Here is a 19,334-nt window from a genome sequence, read left to right on the forward strand (position 1 = left end):
GATAGATTGGATTTTTAAAGGTTTTTTTTTTAAATAAGAGTGATATCGTTTGCTTCCTCATCAATTTGAATTCACAAGCTTTTTCATATTGGATTGATACGGATGTGGAGCAAGATTGGTCATTAAGAGGAAAAGAAAACATTTATTTGCTTATATCAGCATAATAAAACAATAGGCAGACACTGTTCTGACAGGAAATGAGAACACTTAAGTAAAAACCTTTAAGCAGCATCGAAGTGTCATGTATGGTTAAACTATATGAAGCCACTTAAAATCATTTGCACTTATTTTTTCTGAACATGTATATTTTTATTTGCACATATAATTTTCATTCTTGCATATTTGTTGAACCAATTTTTTAATCTCTTGCATATAAAAATGAGACTGTTGAATATAGATATTTTTTGTTGAATGAATATTTTTTGTTGAATATTGCACCCGAAAACCAACCATAGTCATGAAGTGTTATGAAAGTTGCATCATCTATATATGATGATCTGCAACGGAGACTAAATTTTCCGTTTCAGCTCATGGTGCAATTTTACTGTAAAACTTAGACTGGAGTCGTTTATAATGTGTGTAATACAGTAGTATAGGCGTTATATGATAATACGATTATTGTTACGGAATTTAGTTTGTATAAACGACACTGGAAGAATCCGGTGTTCCAGCTTTATAGAATCCCCGGCTAGCTACACAGAAACTTGCGTAGCGAGAAAACAATTTTATCCAGCAATAACAAACTGTCAAAACAAAATCAACTTGTCTAGCTTGCTAGACTATGTAAAACTGCGCAAGTTGTCTAAGTACTCTCATGAAATATCTTGTAAAACTCATTTTTTAGATCACAAAAGAGTGACAAAATGAAGCAAATCATATTTGCCATTTTCATCATGTCGATGTACGACTCAATTAATGCTGAATGTACACTATCACGGTATAACGTGGACGGGCACGAGACCAGCGCAATCGCGCGTATCCATGATTGCACATCTAGTACTATGAACGGCGGTTGCGGAGCTGTGGAGAAGGAGATCGAGATAGCCAGAGGGAAAACGGTTAACATCATTTACAAAAACGGGCAATACATTAAAGCTATATTCACTGGGGAAAATGTTTGTTTTGCATGGAATCAGAAAAGTAAATCAAGTAGTTACTGGACGGAACCGAGCGTTTCTTACAAATGCAAAGAAACATGTACGGCCAGCTCTTCTTCATTAAGTTATAGTTCAGAGACGTACATTGGCGAAAGTATTGGGTCTACGTCTTTATACAAATCTTTGAAGGTTATCATCACCATGAAGAGCGCCACCGGTGGTGGTAACGGTTTCTCCAAATCATGCCCGATAACAAAAACCGGGAAATCGGGGAACGTTGACCGGGTACGTATTGAAGTTTGGGATTGTATTCGTTCGACAAGGGGATCTAATGCTTGCGGTGGTAAGCCACGGAAGGAAAATATTCTTTTAAGGAAAGGAGACGGGCCGATTGATTTGGGTTATGACGTCAATGATTATCCCGTATTGGCGCAATTCTACGGTGATGAAACATGCGTGTCATTCCGCTACTACGACAAACGGAACAATCGCTACGAGTGTAACGAGAAGTGTTGGAGTATGCATGAAAATGATGGCCGGGAGACGGAAGTATACGAAAGCGATGTTATCTGTAGTACAATCTCTTGTGGTGGGAGTTTGGAGTCATTGCGATTCTTTGTCAAATCGAAAGGTGCTCGACCGATAATCGCTACACCTTCCCTTGTAATTACACTACTTTGTTTCGTATTAATCAAATTGATAATGGTGTAACAAAACCAACAGCTTTAATAATTATTATTTGACTGCTCCAAGAAAAAAACACTTTTAAAAGATCAGAAAGGACTTAAATTAAAAATTTTAGATTAATGTTCACTTTACTTGTCAATGATTATCCCGTATTAGCGCAATTCTACGGTGATGAAACATGCGTGTCATTCCGCTACTACGACAAACGGAACAATCGCTACGAGTGTAACGAGAAGTGTTGGAGTATGCATGAAAATGATGGCCGGGAGACGGAAGTATACGAAAGCGATGTTATCTTGTGGTGGGAGTTTGGAGTCATTGCGATTCTTTGTCAAATCGAAAGGTGCTCGACCGATAATCGCTACACCTTCCCTTGTAATTACACTACTTTGTTTCGTATTAATCAAATTGATAATGGTGTAACAAAACCAACAGCTTTAATAATTATTATTTGACTGCTCCAAGAAAAAAACACTTTTAAAAGATCAGAAAGGACTTAAATTAAAAATTTTAGATTAATGTTCACTTTACAAGCACATTTTATATGCACCTATTATGTATGAGCTTATTTTGAACTGAGTTTGCTATGTAACTTTATATTTCTCTGTTCCGGTGATTTTTAGAAAGTTCCGAAAACATAATTTAGTTTTTGTGAAAATTACCATTATGAAGGTAGTTAATGGAAGACTAGGAACAAGGAAGAATAAAAAAATTTGAAAAATTTTGAAAAACTTTTTTACAACTTGATAAAATCAAGGAAAACAATTATATCGCCGATTATCTATGCTATTCCTGCGATTTTTCAAAGGTTTTGTTGACAATTAAAAGCCCAATTAGCGATATTTCGAGTATTTTTATCCGGAGAAAACATTATATCGAAAATCGGGCTCTGTCATATTCATCAGGTTATTTTTCTTTTCATATCTAATTCCTTTTTCAGAGAAAAAAGTGTCGGGAAAAATCTTATCACTTCATCAAAAACGTTGTCACTTTTACCTTGAGCTATTTTTTTCTTAATAACATACAGTTTGTAATTTGACTTTCGCCGTGAAGTGTATAAGTATTATAAGTTATATAAAACCTATTGGACTGTATTATTTAATCAAATGATTTATTTTCGTGTCATTTCCAAATATCTTCTCTAACTGTTGTTTTGTATAAGATTCCCATTTCCGCACTAAGATTCTTGTCACTTTTCTGGAATCTTTCCGCTTTTTCTTCCGGGAGAGCCGGTATGAAATTGAAAAAGGTTTGCTTCTAAAGGTACGGAGAATCTTGAAAATCTCACGAAACTGCCTAGCTTTCTGAAGCTTATTTTTTCAACTACCCGAAGTCCTGGTATTTTTCTGCTAGAAACGTGGCAAAGGAATCTTACTGCAGAAATGGGAATCTTATACAAAACGACGGTAGCTATGAAGTGAACGGGACATATAGAAGGGGGGGGGTGAGGATCCAAACAGGGAACACCTGTGTTTTGACACTGGTCTTTTAAACAGATATGTCATCAATCCTAAATATTTCGAATTGTTTTTTGTTTTTTTTGGTTTATAGTAATTGAAAAACAAAGTTGTCCGCACACAGCCTATACTGTATGCGGTAAAGTTGCACTCGAATAGTAAAAAGCTACCCATATCCTCATTTTTATATCAACTTTCATGGCATACTTACTAATCTTTTTTTTCTAAGAAGAACTTTTAATTCCTTTGGCACTCAATACTAAGAAAAGATACAAATGCGAAAATTTTCATCTTTTCCTTTTCAAACTATCCGCTTCACAATTTTTTTTTGTCTCTCCGTTGTCATATGTCAATCGATACACCTTTTTAATCGTAGCCGCCAATTGCCGCGCGGGCATTTTTTGTCCGTTTGACCACTCTAAACTGGATACAATCCTTTTTTACACCTTTTTCTATTGTCTATAGGTGTGAAAAAAAGACTGGGACGGTTTTAGGGTGGTAAAACGGACAAAAAAAATGTCCGCGTGTCAATTGTCGGCTAAGGTTGAAAAGGTGTATTATTAAACTTAAAGCTCCCGACTGGAAGCTTTACTTCTATGCTTATATTAGCGATTTTAAGTATCTACCGAATGAGGACGGTGGAGTGACTGAAACGATTAGGAAACAACCTACAAGGACGGTGAAAACGCTAATTTACCATTGTTTTCAGTCAGTCAGGGTATAGACAGACAAAAAATAACCATCGCTGATGCAGAAAAACAAAGCATTCATAAACTTGTAGCTAAAGTAAGGAAGGAGAAACCCTTGAGAACGGACCGAGTCCGAAAAATGTCGGGAAAAATCAAAATAGAATAGCCGCATTCTTTTTCACCGTTCAACATAAAGTAAATAAGAAGGGGGGATTATGAAACCCCTTATCTACCCGTAGCTGAAATAAAGATAGAAGACTTACGGAATCCCCATCTACTTGCAATATGTAAGGGCGAGTCGCCATGCTCGTTTTGGACGTCAATCTCCAACTTTTTCTTACAGCTTTTCTCACAATCTTCTGAACATAAAAAGTCTGCCACCTTAAATAAAAGGAAAGAACTAATAATTCATTGAAAAAATATTTTGATCATTTTTTATCTCGTCCCGTCTTCTTTCAAATACACGCTTTTTTATAAGAATGGTGCAATTTCATTTCATCATGGATATTCTTAACTTTTTTGGGAAAATCACCCTAAAATATTATTGCAGCATTCTTAGGTTAGGATCCTAATTCAGACTAGATTTAATATTTAGTACATACGTCTCAAGCATAAAATGACATTCTTGTAAAAGTTCAGACTAGATTTAATATTTAGTACATACGTCTCAAGCATAAAATGACATTCTTGTAAAAGGAGTGAGCCTATTAATTGGGGGTAATTGACAATTTATAATTGAAAATGCTCTAAAAATGGCATTCTTAGCTTCAGCAGCAAAATTCCATGATGGTGATATTCTTAGCATTTTTCTTATTTTTTTGTGCGTGTATATATGTTTTGAAAGGTTTTCGCTTAATAACTCATCCACAGGCTTAAATTTTTTTTTCTGAGAGTAGGAGTATGATAGAGGCCCCCCAGCGCACCCTCAATTCACGCAATCACGCAATTTTTTTTCGAAATTCACGCATTCACGCAAATTTTCCTCGAGTTTCAGTCAATAACCCGATTTTTCAAAAAGTCATTGGAAAACTGCACATAATCGGTTGAAAATAAGGGAAAATTCACGTATTCACGAACAAAATAGCCCAGATTCACGCATTCACGCAATCAAAAAGTGGCTTTTCTAGTTAACGCAATTTTTATCAATTCACTCATTCACGCATTTCTTTTCCAATTTTCATGCATTCACGCAACCGAAAACGCCCATTCACGCATTCACGCAAACCGCTGGGGGCCCATGATATGAAATACAATTGTAACTTCAAGGTAGAAAATTTAAAATGCGACGCGTAAAATAAAACATACTACTACTTAACTAAAGGTAGTAGCAGTACCTTACCACAAAGCTGTTTGTTTTTATACAAAAACCGACCAGCCAGAGAAAGTCCGTCAAAGGCTTGAAGAGAAGGCTTTAAGGGAATCCTTTTCTAGGTGTCTACTTAAGGATTTCTTGATTTTGCATTGCCTTAGTGAATTTAGCTTGTTACAATTATGAAAAGAATCTGCCGTAACGTCAATTTTTCAATATTTGGTTGTACAAATATTTCCTTCCATAAGACTAAAAGGTTTTCACTATCCCTTTTTAAATCTTTTCCAATCTAAAGTTGACGCGCCACAAAATCGGGGGACCAAAGTTTCCCTTTAACCATGAGACTAAACTTACAATTTCATGGCAATTTTCAATGGCCAAGTGAAGAGGAGAGTTACCGGCGTTGTCTACAATGTTTGGATCAGCGTCATAATGTGTCAACAAAACCTGAAAAGACATCAAAGTATATAGAATTAGCAGTAAATTTGCAACGGCAGTCGAGGGCGACCTGGAGGCTCCCTTTTCTTTAGCTATCTGCACAAAATGTAGAGAAGGGAACAACTCCTTTTCCTGGACTTCTCAACTAGCCGTTGACCCTTTTCTTTCATTATTTGTTTAATATGAAGCAAGAGGGATCAAGTACCATTTTACAAGTCTTTGTTATGACTTAAAAATACTTTTACGAACACCAATGAACAATCAAGGGTATTTCGTGGATACTAATTCTTAAAATTTAAACAAATTAATTTGATTTGATCTCAAAACACAAAATACTCACAGCCACTTTTTGATGACCTCTTTGGCATGCGTAATGCAATGGGGTACTTCCCAAGTAATTAGTCGCGTTCACTACCGCTCCTTTCTTTATCAAGTCATAAATCAGATTCTCTGCTCCTAAAAGATGGAAATTATGAAAGATTATTAACAGTCAAATTAACCAAGTCATTTATCTGATAGTCACATAATATCACATAAATGAGAAACCAAAACATTTTTTGTTGTAATCAAAGCTGAGGAAGACTTTAAATTCGCAGGTGTTGTTTTCTAAAATCTTTATTGGGTTACTTTAAGGGAAGAAATCTTGGCGTGAATTTAATTTGGCGGATGGCCGAAAACTTTTTTCAGAGAGAATTTAATTTGGCTGAAAAAATTAAATTTGGTGGATATTTAACTTGGTAGAAAAGGATATTTTTCGTCAAAAAGGTTGCTAATAAGAAAAAAACCTGTTTTATGGCCTGAAATAGGATACATTTGGGGATTGAATACAAAAATTTAAATTTCGCGGTACCTTAATTTGCCGGGATTTGGCCAATTCTGCCAAAATTTTGCCCCTTAGTCTTGTCTCCCGAATAGACAGGGGGGTCCGAATGAGCAGGGGGGTCCGAATGAGCAGGGGGGTCCGAATGAGCAGGGGGGTAGGAAAATTTTCTAAATTCTAACAAGCGGGGGGATGGAATAAGATGGGGGGGGGGTAATTTGACGACAGAACTTTTTTTAACTAAAATCAATTTCAACAACAAAAAAGAAACTTTAACAAATGAACACGTAAAACAAGAACCAACACTAACAAAAAGGAACATTTTAACAAGCTTAAGGGCTATCTACACTGTAATAAAATATCAAATTATTCGAATTTAATTAGCGGGGGGGGGTCTTAATAAGAGCGGGGATGGATTTTTTTTCTTTTAACAATTAGCGGGGGGACGTCTATTCGGGAGACAAGAGTAAGGTATTCCAGAAAAGAGTAGTAGTGGCCCAATGGTTATGTTTTCCGTCCAGTTGTGAAGTGGCAAATGGGCCATTCCATTTTATATCCGGGGTGGACGAACAATTCCAGTTGGTAATCAGAAAAGAATTTCCAGGGGGTATGAAAAGTATTTTTTTATTTTTCCAGGGGGTAAAAGGCCATATCAAAATTTCCAGGGGGAAAAAAACACTGATTTTAGTTCGTTCACCCTCAAAAGGCGTGGTTACATTACATTAATTTATTTCAAAATTTTTGAAATTTTTTAATCAAGTCTTCATGATTAAAAAATTTACAAGTGTAACAGCCCTCTTTTAAAGAAAATAAAGAGTATAAATTCTTGAAAAAGAAATTATTTCTTGCGATTCTTTACCATTTTTTTGGTAAAGAGTTTAAAGTTTTTTTCTTCGCTTCTCTCGAGATCAAAGCCACCGACATGATAGTTCTGTACATTTTTTTCGATGAATGGATTTTCAAGCGTTTGGAATTTTTAAAACGTAATATGAGATAGGGGTGAAAGATAGTATAAGTTCTAAATAAAATCTAATTTCTTCTTGGTCACGTAGACGAGAAGTTCAGCAAATATGTTGTTGTAGGCACTTTTTTCGTTCCTCAACTTTAACCACTAGGCGTACCCAGCAAGACCTTTTAGCTCGACTTTTCTTTTTCGAATATTTCCTCTCCAATTTCCGTTTAAAAAGAATTAGCACATTACGTGCTGCTGCCTTCCCCCGGGGGGGGGGTACTTGGTTTGCGAGGTGACGGGTATGTCCGAGCGGAAAATAGAAAATCGACCCTTTGAGAGACAAAATTTTGTTGATTTTGGGACCCTTTGAGAGACTTTTCCTAAATTTTGGTCCATTTTTTCCAAAATTTTGGTTTGATTTTCACCAAATTTGGTCAAAATTTTTGGAAATCGGGACCCTTTGAGAGAGAAATTTTTTATTTTCGTAATTTTGGGAGCCTTTCAGAGACTAACTTTTAAATTTGTACCCCCCCCCCCCGGGTGCCTTCCTCCTTCCACTCATGTCGTTTGTCGAGTGAGAAAATGAGTTGAGAAAAAACTATTGTAACATACAAAAATTTCAAAAAGACTTTAAAGAAAATAGTTAATTTCTTTAATGTATTTTTGATGAAAAAATTTCAAAGATTTTAAAGATATTAATGTAGTGTAACCACGGCATTAAGATATGAAAAGAATGTCTACGAGGGTTCTTTTGAAAATTTTGACATTTTCCAGGGGGTACTCACACATTTCTAAAAAACTTTCTTAGCCTTGAAAAGGTTCGTCTACCCCCTGTATGGAAATTTTATGGAACAGCCCAATTTAGGGTAGGGTTCTTTAAAATTCGGGAATTTTAGGGGGAGGACTCTATATTTTAGAAGAAAATCCTCAAAAGCGGGTGTCTCAAGAAATTGTCCAAAATCCAGAGGGATGTCGAGGTTCAAAAATAACCTCCTCAACATAGGATGTAAAATATTTCTCTGGAACACAGTTCATTTCAACAAACGCCGTTTGATCACCTGGGCCAAATTGAAAAGTCCCGTTTCTGTCACGGAAGGAAATCAGAGCCTTTTTTGGTCTATTTTTGAAAAATGGTAAACTTAATGAAATTAGTATTAGTCCTGAATTAAAGCCTTCATAGTACCTGATAGTACTACTACTTCCAAACCAAAATAAATTTCATAAAAGTTTTTCCTCGTTGCATAATTGAACTTTGAAGGTTCTGTCACGGAAGGAACGCAGCAAAGACATTAAAAAAGACAAAAGTATGCTGATTCAGATTCCTGTGAATTTAAAGAGAATTTTAAAACCAAAATACCACCAGAAGAAACTTATGTCTATCTGCTTGTCATTGAAAAAAGAACTGAGTAAAAAAAATTAATTTCAATGGCTACAGGCCTTTGCAACTGAGAAAGGTCAGTGTCACGGAAGGACACCGTCACGGAAGGAAAAAATTCCTATTTTTCAAAATCAGCAATAGCGTAAGAAATGTTGACCGAAATTAGTGAAGTGACACATCATATCATGAATCATAGCCAATTTTACTATTCAGCTCATTTCAAAACCTTGGAACTGTATTTTTATTGTTCAATTATAATGGTGATAATAATTAGGAAATTTTACAGGAAAGATTATATTTTTTAAGCAAAAAAACGTAAAAACGCAACCTTGCAAGCCAGTGAGCTACTTCTAAAGGCTCTAATTAGCATATTTCCATGGTGCTGAAGCGATTTAGAGGATTTAGAACCAGCTAGGAACAGTAGTTTTGCCAGAAAACCGGTTTTTAGGCCTCCAGAGCCGCCTGGGCTTTACGCTGTAAGCTTACAGCGCTGTACTGGAGCCTTAGTTTTAAGCTTATTCTGAGCTCCATACAGGGCTGAGCTGGTTCCCAATGGTCATAAACCTTGAAGGACACTCCCCTGCAATGGACTAGACCCATTGAAGTCCAGCGGAGGGGGCAGAACCGACAAATTTTCACTAAAATAGCTTAAAAACGCTTAAAAAGCTCTATGTAAGAGCATGAATCTGGTAATGTCACCCAAATAGATGAAAAAATTTGGAAAAAATAAAGTTTTGACTTTCACTTTTATTCCTGGATAATTTTTTTATTAATGACTTCAATTTTCAGAAAACATAAGTATCAGGGCTTAATCAAACTGGCTTGGTCAAGAAATTTGACCTAGAGTAATTATAATCAAACAAATTTGGCAAAAAAATCTTTGTAGTTTACACTTCATTTGAGATAAAATATGCATAATCTAATACTTGTCTTAGATTTCAGATCATGGCTAATATGTTAAGCTGCATTGAAAAGCAATTTTTACCGTCCAGTATGTCATATTTTTCAAATTCTGACACTTTTTCCGAAAGAAAATCTAAAATATTAAAAAATATTCCCAAAAAGTTTGACTTCATGAAAAGAAAACTGGCTATGGTCAGGTAATTTCATTCTAGATTTGAAGGACTCATCATAAGCCTCCAAAAACCAAAAGTTTGCTATATTTCAGTTAGTCAATAAAAAATTAGAAAACGAAACCTTGTTGGTTGCGGACATAACTTTTTGTTAAATTTGATTCAAAATCAGCAATAGACATTAAATTTATTTATTTTTTGGCTTTTAAAACTTTGCTGTACTTGAACCAAAACTTAATCATTGAAATTTGTTGTCTTGAAAGGTCTTTATAACTATGATTTCCTGAAAATTGAAGATTTATTTGTAAAAGAGAATCCAACCACATATATTTTTTGTTAAAATCTAATTTTAAAAGTTATGATTTGAGCTTGACATCAACACTGCTGTACATCTTCATAATGAGTAAATATCATTTTTCCGTTAAAGTCACTCAACTTTTTCAATAGAAAGGGTTAAATGTATAATAATGATGTGTTGCGGACATAACTTTTTTTCTTCCAGGGTAGAACCATAGAACATTATACATCATTTATTTAAAATTTTGGAGTGTCTTTTTCTGTTGCCAAAATTTGAGGAATATTATAAAGACTAAATCAATATAAAACCAAAAGATTTGGTTTGTTTGAATTCAGCTATTACAGTTTTTCTTTGAAAAGAACAAATGAAGACTTCTCAATGATATTAAAACTTTCTCATATTTCTAATAGACGAACGACCTAGGGACACATAATTGAAAAAAAAAAGCAGAAATGCAAGGTTTTTTACAAATGTAACTATTTAGTATTGTCAAAGTGTTAGCATAAGTGCTTAAAAGGGTTAAAAATCTGATAAATACCTTAAATAGTTATGTCCGCAACATACAATTTGCTACAAAATATGACTCTATTTTGAACTATTGGAGCAAATCTAACCAGTCTGTAAGTGAATGTGTAGTAGATTATGTTGTGTGAACACTACACAATGAATTTAATATGCAAATTAATGCATAATTTATCCTTTATTCAAGCTCGCAGGCTCAGAACCGTCATTTTCAAAGAAATAAAAAAAGTTATTTTTCTGTTAAAATTCTCATTTTGGACCTCAACTTGGCATCAGAGTATTTGTTTTATATTTCTAATAGCCTAAGCATTACTTCCATATAATAAAACATCATGCCAGCTTGCAAATACGTTTTATCAGCAACATTTTAGATGAAATAGTTATGTCTGAACATGAAATACATGATATGAGGTGAAAAAACTGAAATCTTGCCAATGGAAAATTATCAGACTTTTTTCTGGTTGTAACCAACTTAAAATGACCTCAAATGTAATAATTTGTCAAAGAAACCTAAAAATGGTGTTTGGGGGCTGAGAAAACTTCATGATTTGTTGCGGACATAACTAATTTTTGGGGAAACTGTTTTGTTTCACCGTCTCCCAACAAGTAGACTTTGAGACTTCAAATTTGTATAAAATGACCCCAAATATGACCCTTGATGTAGAAAAATGATTCAGCTGAGTAAGGATAACTCCTTTGAAAATTTAAAGGATAAAATAATATGCGGACATAACTCAAAATTGTGAACGGAAATCATACCCTGTTCACTTCAAAATTGAATATTTTTCAATGAAGGACAACTGGTATTTTAGTGCTACTTGGTTTGGTTCTCTAATGGATGGGAAGGGTTAAAAATCAAATAACTGTAGATATTAACACTTTCACTTCTCTAGCAAATCAATTGTGTGCGGACATAACTTTGTGAACGGAAAAAGTTATGTCCGCAACTTTTGCATTTATTCTGGGAAAAACTTAATTTCAAAAAATCTTTTTGTAGATTCTGTTTTTCATATTTATTGGCTGTAATAAAAACAAAAATTAAGTATGATCAGAGATGATTGGCCTAGATTATCAAATAATGAACTTAGACAATTTGCTAAAAACCTCATTTTCCGTTCACATTTTGATGTAAAAAGCTGTCCTGAAAAAATTGTGTACTTTCTAAAGTGAAAAAAATGACTGTTTAAGCTTGCCAGTATCAAGACTGATAAAATACATCAGCTTGTATCATTATTGCATGCACCTAGATTTTTCACTGGAGCCTTAAAGTTGACAATTTGACAAAACCGAAAATGGGTGACATTAGCAGACTCGTGCTCGTTAAGCGTTTTTAAGGCTTTTTTGAGTAAAAAACGTAAAAACGCAACCTTGCAAGCAAGTGAGCTACTTCCAAAGGCTCTAATTAGCATATTTCCATAGTGCTGAAGCAATTTTGAGCGTTTAGAACCTGCTGGGAACAGTAGTTTTGCCAGAAAACCGGTTTTTAGGCCTCCAGAGCCGCCTGGGCTTACGCTGTAAGCTTACAGCGCTGTACTGGAGCCTTAGTTAAGCTTATTCTGAGCTCCATACAGGGTTGAGCTGGTTCCCAATGGTTCTAAACCTCGTAGGACACTCTCCTGCAATAAATTAGACCCATTGAAGTCCAAGATTTCTAAAAATAACAAGATATTTTTAATCCGTCACGGAAGGACAAGGTGAAAGTGTCACGGAAGGACAATAATTTCAGACCTTGTAAGTGAATATGAAGGAGGTTGCTTTGGAATGTAATTTCATTTTTTGTTAGGGGGTACCAATAGTTAGAACTTGCAATAATATCAAGAATAGTGTACTTGCACAAAACTGGTGAAAAACAAAACTTTTTGTCTTGAAATTATCACGGAAGGAATTCGATATTTGAAAAAAGTTTCTGCTTGCAGTACTTTTTTGTTGTTTGACTTATTTCAAAATGAACAAACCTATTAAACTAACTAGGGTATGTACTTGTTTTAAAACAACATTTCATTTTTGATTATAAATCATTTATTTTTCAAAATAAGGTCCATTATATTTTGACACTTGTCCTTCCGTGACAAATCTCACTAGTTGTGTTTCGATATAATCACCTGATTACAGAGACTAAAAGTGCGACTCAGTTGATTTAAAAGTTGAAATTGGAAAATTTAAGGGTTATTTAAAAAAAAAATCACAGCTACTTATTTTGTTTGTAAGATTTTTGATTTTGTGTTTTGGTTGACCACTTTTCAATTTGGCCCACCTCTCTTGAAGAGATACACCTCATTTATAGAAAAAAAAAACATCATACCGAATTCCGCCGCTTGATGTAGACAAGTGCAACCAAGTTCATCTCTGGAGAACACTGTCACTGCTGATGGATCTGAACATTTACTGGGAAATATGAGAGTAAAATACTGTAGAGTCTCTTTAACTTAAACCTCGATTACTCGAATGTCACCTTAACTCGAACAAGTTAGCTAGGTCCCTTCTAGTTAACAATGAATTGTAAACCAGTCTCTATAACCCGAAATTTCCATAACTCGAGCTAATTTGCGTTCCCCATGGGCTTTCGTGTTATGGAGACTTCACTGTATATTTAACAAGCGATCGTAGAATAAAGATAGAGTATTCGGATACACTGCGTATGGTTGTGGTACATACCCTATCCGGGTCATACTTTAAGGTTCACAAGACAGTACTCCATATGCCTTTCTGTTTAATGCTCGGCAGATGCAGAGATTGATCAGGGGTAGTTGGAGAAAAAAAAACTTCTGATAGACAGCTAGGATTATGTCTTACCTCGTCATGAGTTTTTCACATTTATCACAAGAGCATAGCGGGTGACATAAAGATTCGCTGATATCTTTCATTTTGCGCGCACTTTTCTGTAACATTTTCATCACTTCTTCTGTTTCGTTTGAGCGGATTTTCTGAAAAAGGAAGAAAGTTACGTTAAAAACTAAAACAAAGTTCCCAAAGGGGCCAAAATCTCGCAAACCCATTATAATATGCGGATGAAAATAATTAAGGCATTCTACGTTGCAGGTTTTACTTTACACAGTACATTTTTGATGATATTTGTGAGACCCTCACAATTAAAAGATTCAAGACTCTTTTCTTCTTATAATGTAAAACATACATTGCTTAAATCTCGTTATTCTTCATTTTTTGTAGGGCTGTTTTGAAGAAGCAAGAGGGGGATGGCTATTACACTGGGAGGAACACCGAAAACCTTACAATCAAGCACAGTCCGATATTGAGCCATCATAAGTCTTCATAAGTCTGTTTATATTAAAAAATCACATCATTACATTACACAAACCTCGAAGAAGATTTCGACTGGAGAAGGTCCTGTTTGTTTTTCCGTTGATGAATCGAATCGTTGGAACAAACTGCTCGCCATTTTCAAACGCTATGAGACAAAAACAATAGCAACATTAAGATTTCTAACTCGCCAAGTTCTAGATCTTCAAGAGACATCAAACAAACCTTAGGGATTGTCTTAAAAGTATGCAGAAATTAAATTTGTTAACATTTCCGAAATAGAATCTTTCTAGATCAAAATCTAGTAGCCCGTATCACATGAAGCCTTTTTAAATTTTCATTTTCATTTTCATTTTGAAAGTTTAAAATGGCACTCATTTTTTATTCAGAATTTGATAATTCATAAATAATTCGCACTTGCTAACACTGCCGATTTCAGGAATAAAAAATTAAGCCGGTAAAATTTCGTCGAAAGGTCAAATATCAGATCTTCAACCGGTCTATATAGATATACTCCCAGCCGGCAGTGAACGGGGTAAAAACAACGACAAAATACCTGATTATGCGTCATTGATATCAGGCTGTCCAATCTTCCATTGCGAACGTGTTCTATCGCCGCTTCAGTAGATGATAGATAAAACCTTGAAAGCAGTTGAAAGCAATTATTAGCAAAGGATAAATCAAAGATGTGGATAATAGCTAGTTCTTGTTCTATGGAGCTGCTAGTGGCAAACACAATATCAATAGCAAGACCTTCCCTCACGGTCGGAATTATTTCCCAACTAGAAAGGTAGTGTTGCTTGAAAAGGAAATGGTTTCCGACTTTTGTGACTTTTTAAACATTATATTAAAAAAAAGTAAAATCAAATCTTACTGAAATTCGTCACTCTTTGATCTTGAAAAATGAAAATTAGTCAAGTACGCCAAATTGGCCAGCCTAGATGGAATGATGAAAATAGATTTAGGTTTATAGTAAGCAGATATTTTTCACATAATTCATGATTTATAAGTTATAATTGACGTTAGAATGAAATCAGTTTTAGGAAGTACAGTCCGTCCACTATTATGAGGGTTGTGGCTTTTTGCGGAGTTTGGTGAAATCATCGATCGCAGAGCTCTTCGAATTTAATACTGTTGAAAAGTACTAAAGGTTATTAATTTCTTTTGTTGTTCTGTTTCATTGTCTCATTTCATTTTGTTCTATTGTAGCTGATTGTAGTCCATCTAAAAGGATTTAATCTAATCCTCACTTAGAAATTTCTACATTCAAAATCTACGAAAAGTATTGATTTTCCAAAAAGTTATCAATATTTCACCAACATAAGTAACAAATTCAATGCCAATTCAAGTGAATATTACTTTAAACCTATTAATGATATTTGCAGGCTTTGGCGTTATTTGCGGCCCTTATTGGCGTAAACTTAAAATTTGGTGACGTACAAAGGACCACAATTAGGTACTTGATGCTTTTCTTCTTAGTCAGTTTTTAAAAAGAAGGATCAAGGATAAGTGGAGAATTTCAGGGAAAGAAGTGGTGGCCCTCCCCTACCTTCTATCTATAAGAAGATAAATGAAAAGGGTGCCAATGGAGCGTCCTCCACTTACTTATCATGATCAAATTTTCAAGGAAATAGATAGATCTATTACCACAAAAAGATGGATCAAGGATAAGTGGAAAGGGAGCAAATGTGGCGCTCTCAAATTACTTATCATGATCGAAATTTTCAAGTTAAGAGATTGAAAAGCAAGACGACCTACCAATTTGGAATATCTGTTTTGACAATGAGAAAGACAAGAGCTGGTAGTAAATCATCTGCAGTAATCGGAATTGACTCTTCATCTAAAGAAGAATTTGAAGGGAAGTTATTTAGCAGATTGTAAAACCATATCTCAAAAAACTAAATTCCGTCCTTTGAATGAGGATTTTGAGAAGAGTAAAAGGGCAACGAAGAACGAAGTTTGGCTTTCTTTAATTTAAGCTTTAATTGACTAAGCCTTGACCACCAGTGTGAGTGAAAGTTTTAGTGTAAGTTAATCAGTGAACGGATTTTACCTTTTGAATATTTATTAGCTTCAGAAAGAGCAGTAATTGTAAATTTCAAGATATAAAACTTCTCCAACGGCGTATGAAACTAAAAAAAAGTAAAATAATTCATAAAGAATAATGAAGCACATTCTCTAGACTATTTCACAAAAGAATGTGAGGTCAGTGAAAATTCGTGAAAAATCCAGATCCATCTACGTGAGAGACTCTTTAAAAATGTACACGAAAATGCAACAAGCAACCTCTAAAATTGTGACAGGAATGAAAAAAAAGATTCAAAAACGACCTCTTGTGTACAGGAATAAAATAATTTTTATAAAACTGTTTCTGTAAAAGTTAGGTTAAGTGAACTTCTGATATTGCTTTAATAGGGTTATTTCAAAATTTAGTCTCTTTTAAAAGCTTCTTCCTTTTAATGGTAGGTTCCAAACAAGAGGGGGTTATGATAGTTATTATAATTTTTAAGAGTAGTAGATATTAAGCCATAACAATGTAAAATAAACCATAATTTATATTACCACGTTGATTTTTGCAAGGATTTTCTTGGCTTTGGGTATGTTTTTACTAAAAAGAATTTAAAAATCATGAACGTTAATATTCATTTCTTGAAATTTAAAAGACCAATTCGAATCTTTATCAGACCAGGAATAATTTTTGTACTAAAATCGAATACCTCATTGCGACGTTGACACCTAAGTCTTTGAGTTGAAGATCAGCAAGATTTCTGGTCGTTTTGTTCAGAGAAGCATCCTGCCATTATAAAAAAAAGGTAAGTTGAAATTATATGCAATTTTACACCTGTTCATTCGAGTTAATTTGAAGTCGTCTTAAATTCAAGGCCGTTATATACTTATTCCATACTTATATTCATGTTATAAGGTATTCACAGGAAATGCTAAATTTCTGAGTGTCTGCAATACTGATAGATATTGCAAACTAGAGTTGTACTTGTGTTATAACATAATTAAATCAATTCAAACCTCTTCAACCAAAAAAGAACTGATTCCTTTGAATACTTTCTCGTATACACCATCCATCACATAGGTCTAAAACAAAAAGAAGAAAACTATGATTCATTTTAATGAAATTAACATTTTGATTATATTAGATATGCCCTCCGATGCATCGGAATGCGTTCTACCCACAATGAAGTAGGAATCACAGCGCAAGCAGACCTTGCAACCCTGCAGATGCGAGCTGCCGAGCCATGGCGTAAACCACGACACTCGAACTAAATGGGAGAATGGATGTCCTTGCAGGTGTAGAACCTCCTATAGCACACCACAATGTCTGGAATATCTACCCATACTCTTGTATCAAGAGTTATGGTACCCAATTCCCCTCATATGGCATGGGTTGACCCGGGCGAAGGTGCATTCACTTGCCAAGTGAATTACAGTGCCATGGTGGGTATCGAACTCGGGCTTCCTGGTCAGAAGTCAAGCACAATAACCAAACCAGAAAGTTGGCTGAGTTGTCTAAACTATGTTTACAGGAAGATTTAACCATAATATTATTTGATAATTGAAGTAGAGTTCCAACCTATATCATTACGCCTTAAAAATGTTTGAAGTGAAGTCTGCCCTGTATGAAAGATAAACAAAATTACCTCCACAGCTACTTTCAAATTATCCATAAACATTTTGTTTGCCATTGCAGGTTTTCTCTAAAAAAAAGAAATTATACAATGTAATTATATTCAAAAGTAACAATGATATAAAGCTACTCTAGTTGTCAGATAAACGGGGGATGGGGTAAAGTATTTCAATAAGCACAGGGGCTAATTGTTGGAGGAAAGAGATTTTAACTATAGGAAAAATGGTAGATAAAGAATAAAATAAGGCTGTTTAGAGAAAACATAGGATGTTTTATAAGGGAAGGGGTGCAAAAATACCAAAGAATCAAAAAATTGACAAAGATTGGGCCTGCTTAATATGCACCTGTGGATGAAAAAAAATAAATAAGAATATTTAGAGAAAATGTGAAAGTAACCTACACAACCTCAAATGAATGACCTGATGAAATGAATAGGCTTTGTGATATAATGATAATTGATTGAACTTACCAAATGTGATTCCTTCAGACATAATTGCATTGCCTTCGAAAACACAGTATTCGTAGCATCCTATAAAAACAAACATTGAACTTTTTGAAGCTTTTTGATTCCAAAATCGTTGAAAAACTAAAACACCACTTGATATCAACAGCATATAAAACTGGCCAAAAAAGTCTAATAATTTCTAAAATATATCTATGAAAAAAGCTCTATCATAAAAAAAGAAGAAAGTTTTTATACCATGGTGTGTCGGATAGACTCGTTGGCAAGTCGAGTATAAGTGGAATTGAACAAATGAATCAGCTCATTAATCTGTTGTCTTGTTTTTCGACCTAAAATCAAATATTGCAAATCAATTATAAATAAACAAATTTCAATACATAGCACTATCAGAAAGAAAGGAAAACTACAAAAGTAATTTCCTTCTGACCTTTGATTAGGTTCTTATGCTTTCAAACGAAATTACACAATATCTAAGATAAATAAAAACGAAATCAAAGCCTTACCATGACCGGTCCACAAGAAATTGATGCAATTATCGAGAGTTTCCAAGTTTGCTATGACTGGCTGCAATGATGATGTAGATGCTATTAAAACAAGTAAAAACAAAGCAAAAAAGTTAGTAAATTTTGGCATTGGTTCTTTTTACCAGTGTCAAATTATAATTGTGTAAGCGAATAAACTAGGCAAGGTGTTAAAGTAACTTAACCCGTCACTTTTTTTACTAAGTTTTTTTAATTTTGTTCTATTTATTTTAGATTAAATATTTAATAAAAGCTGATAGTAAATTTGCAATGGAGTTATCATTACTACAGTTTTTGAGATTTTCTATTATTTAAAACAAAGCTGTGAATAGCGAAAGAGCAGTTAGCAACCAGTTGTTTATTTTCGCCGCCATCTTTGTTTTGACTGTTAGAAAGCAGTATGGTCCGATCAACAATATGCTTCCGAACCAGGCGACGTTTCCCGATCGAGAGGGATACTTATATTTTCCCGCTACGTTTCTCGAAGAAATGACGTCGTCATCCTCGTAAAAAAAGACCCTACCGTTTATAGCGCCGGAGCTCGATTTACAAAGAGATTTGAAAAAAATCCATTACGTAATGCTTCCAACAGACAGTCGGATGCAGGCGACAATTCTGTATATTGGGACTTAAGACAGTTGCACACGACGACGAAAGTCTGAATGGAAACGAGGCTAAAAAAGCTGAAAATTCGATTTTATCACCCCGCATATCAGCTTTTTTTCACCTTTC

At 34.6% G+C, this 19,334-nt stretch overlaps 2 protein-coding genes across 2 annotated transcripts in view; one reads left to right on the forward strand and one right to left on the reverse strand.

Annotated features, from left to right (window-relative positions):
- The window catches only part of LOC136810934 (ankyrin repeat domain-containing protein 27-like), a 57,395-nt gene that overhangs the window by 34,609 nt on the left and 3,452 nt on the right, over positions 1-19,334 (reverse strand). The window contains exons 5-21 of the mRNA XM_067067519.1: positions 18,585-18,665; positions 18,319-18,410; positions 18,088-18,147; positions 17,632-17,688; positions 17,003-17,068; positions 16,696-16,772; positions 16,541-16,586; positions 16,032-16,110; positions 15,737-15,818; positions 14,853-14,915; positions 14,535-14,619; positions 14,037-14,126; positions 13,514-13,644; positions 13,023-13,105; positions 6,018-6,133; positions 5,594-5,686; positions 4,194-4,311 (exon numbers count right to left, since the gene is read on the reverse strand). Coding sequence (XP_066923620.1) covers positions 4,194-4,311; positions 5,594-5,686; positions 6,018-6,133; positions 13,023-13,105; positions 13,514-13,644; positions 14,037-14,126; positions 14,535-14,619; positions 14,853-14,915; positions 15,737-15,818; positions 16,032-16,110; positions 16,541-16,586; positions 16,696-16,772; positions 17,003-17,068; positions 17,632-17,688; positions 18,088-18,147; positions 18,319-18,410; positions 18,585-18,665 — 1,419 coding nt within the window. The remainder of the gene's footprint in view (positions 1-4,193; positions 4,312-5,593; positions 5,687-6,017; positions 6,134-13,022; positions 13,106-13,513; positions 13,645-14,036; positions 14,127-14,534; positions 14,620-14,852; positions 14,916-15,736; positions 15,819-16,031; positions 16,111-16,540; positions 16,587-16,695; positions 16,773-17,002; positions 17,069-17,631; positions 17,689-18,087; positions 18,148-18,318; positions 18,411-18,584; positions 18,666-19,334) is intronic.
- LOC136810933 (uncharacterized) lies at positions 808-2,499 on the forward strand. The gene has a single exon (XM_067067518.1). It carries the CDS (start codon positions 864-866, stop codon positions 1,806-1,808), a length of 945 nt encoding a protein of 314 aa, XP_066923619.1. The 5' UTR covers positions 808-863; the 3' UTR covers positions 1,809-2,499.

The sequence above is a fragment of the Clytia hemisphaerica genome, unplaced genomic scaffold (genome assembly GCF_902728285.1).
Source record: "Clytia hemisphaerica strain Z4C2 unplaced genomic scaffold, Clytia hemisphaerica genome assembly, whole genome shotgun sequence".
NCBI lineage: Eukaryota > Metazoa > Cnidaria > Hydrozoa > Leptothecata > Clytiidae > Clytia > Clytia hemisphaerica.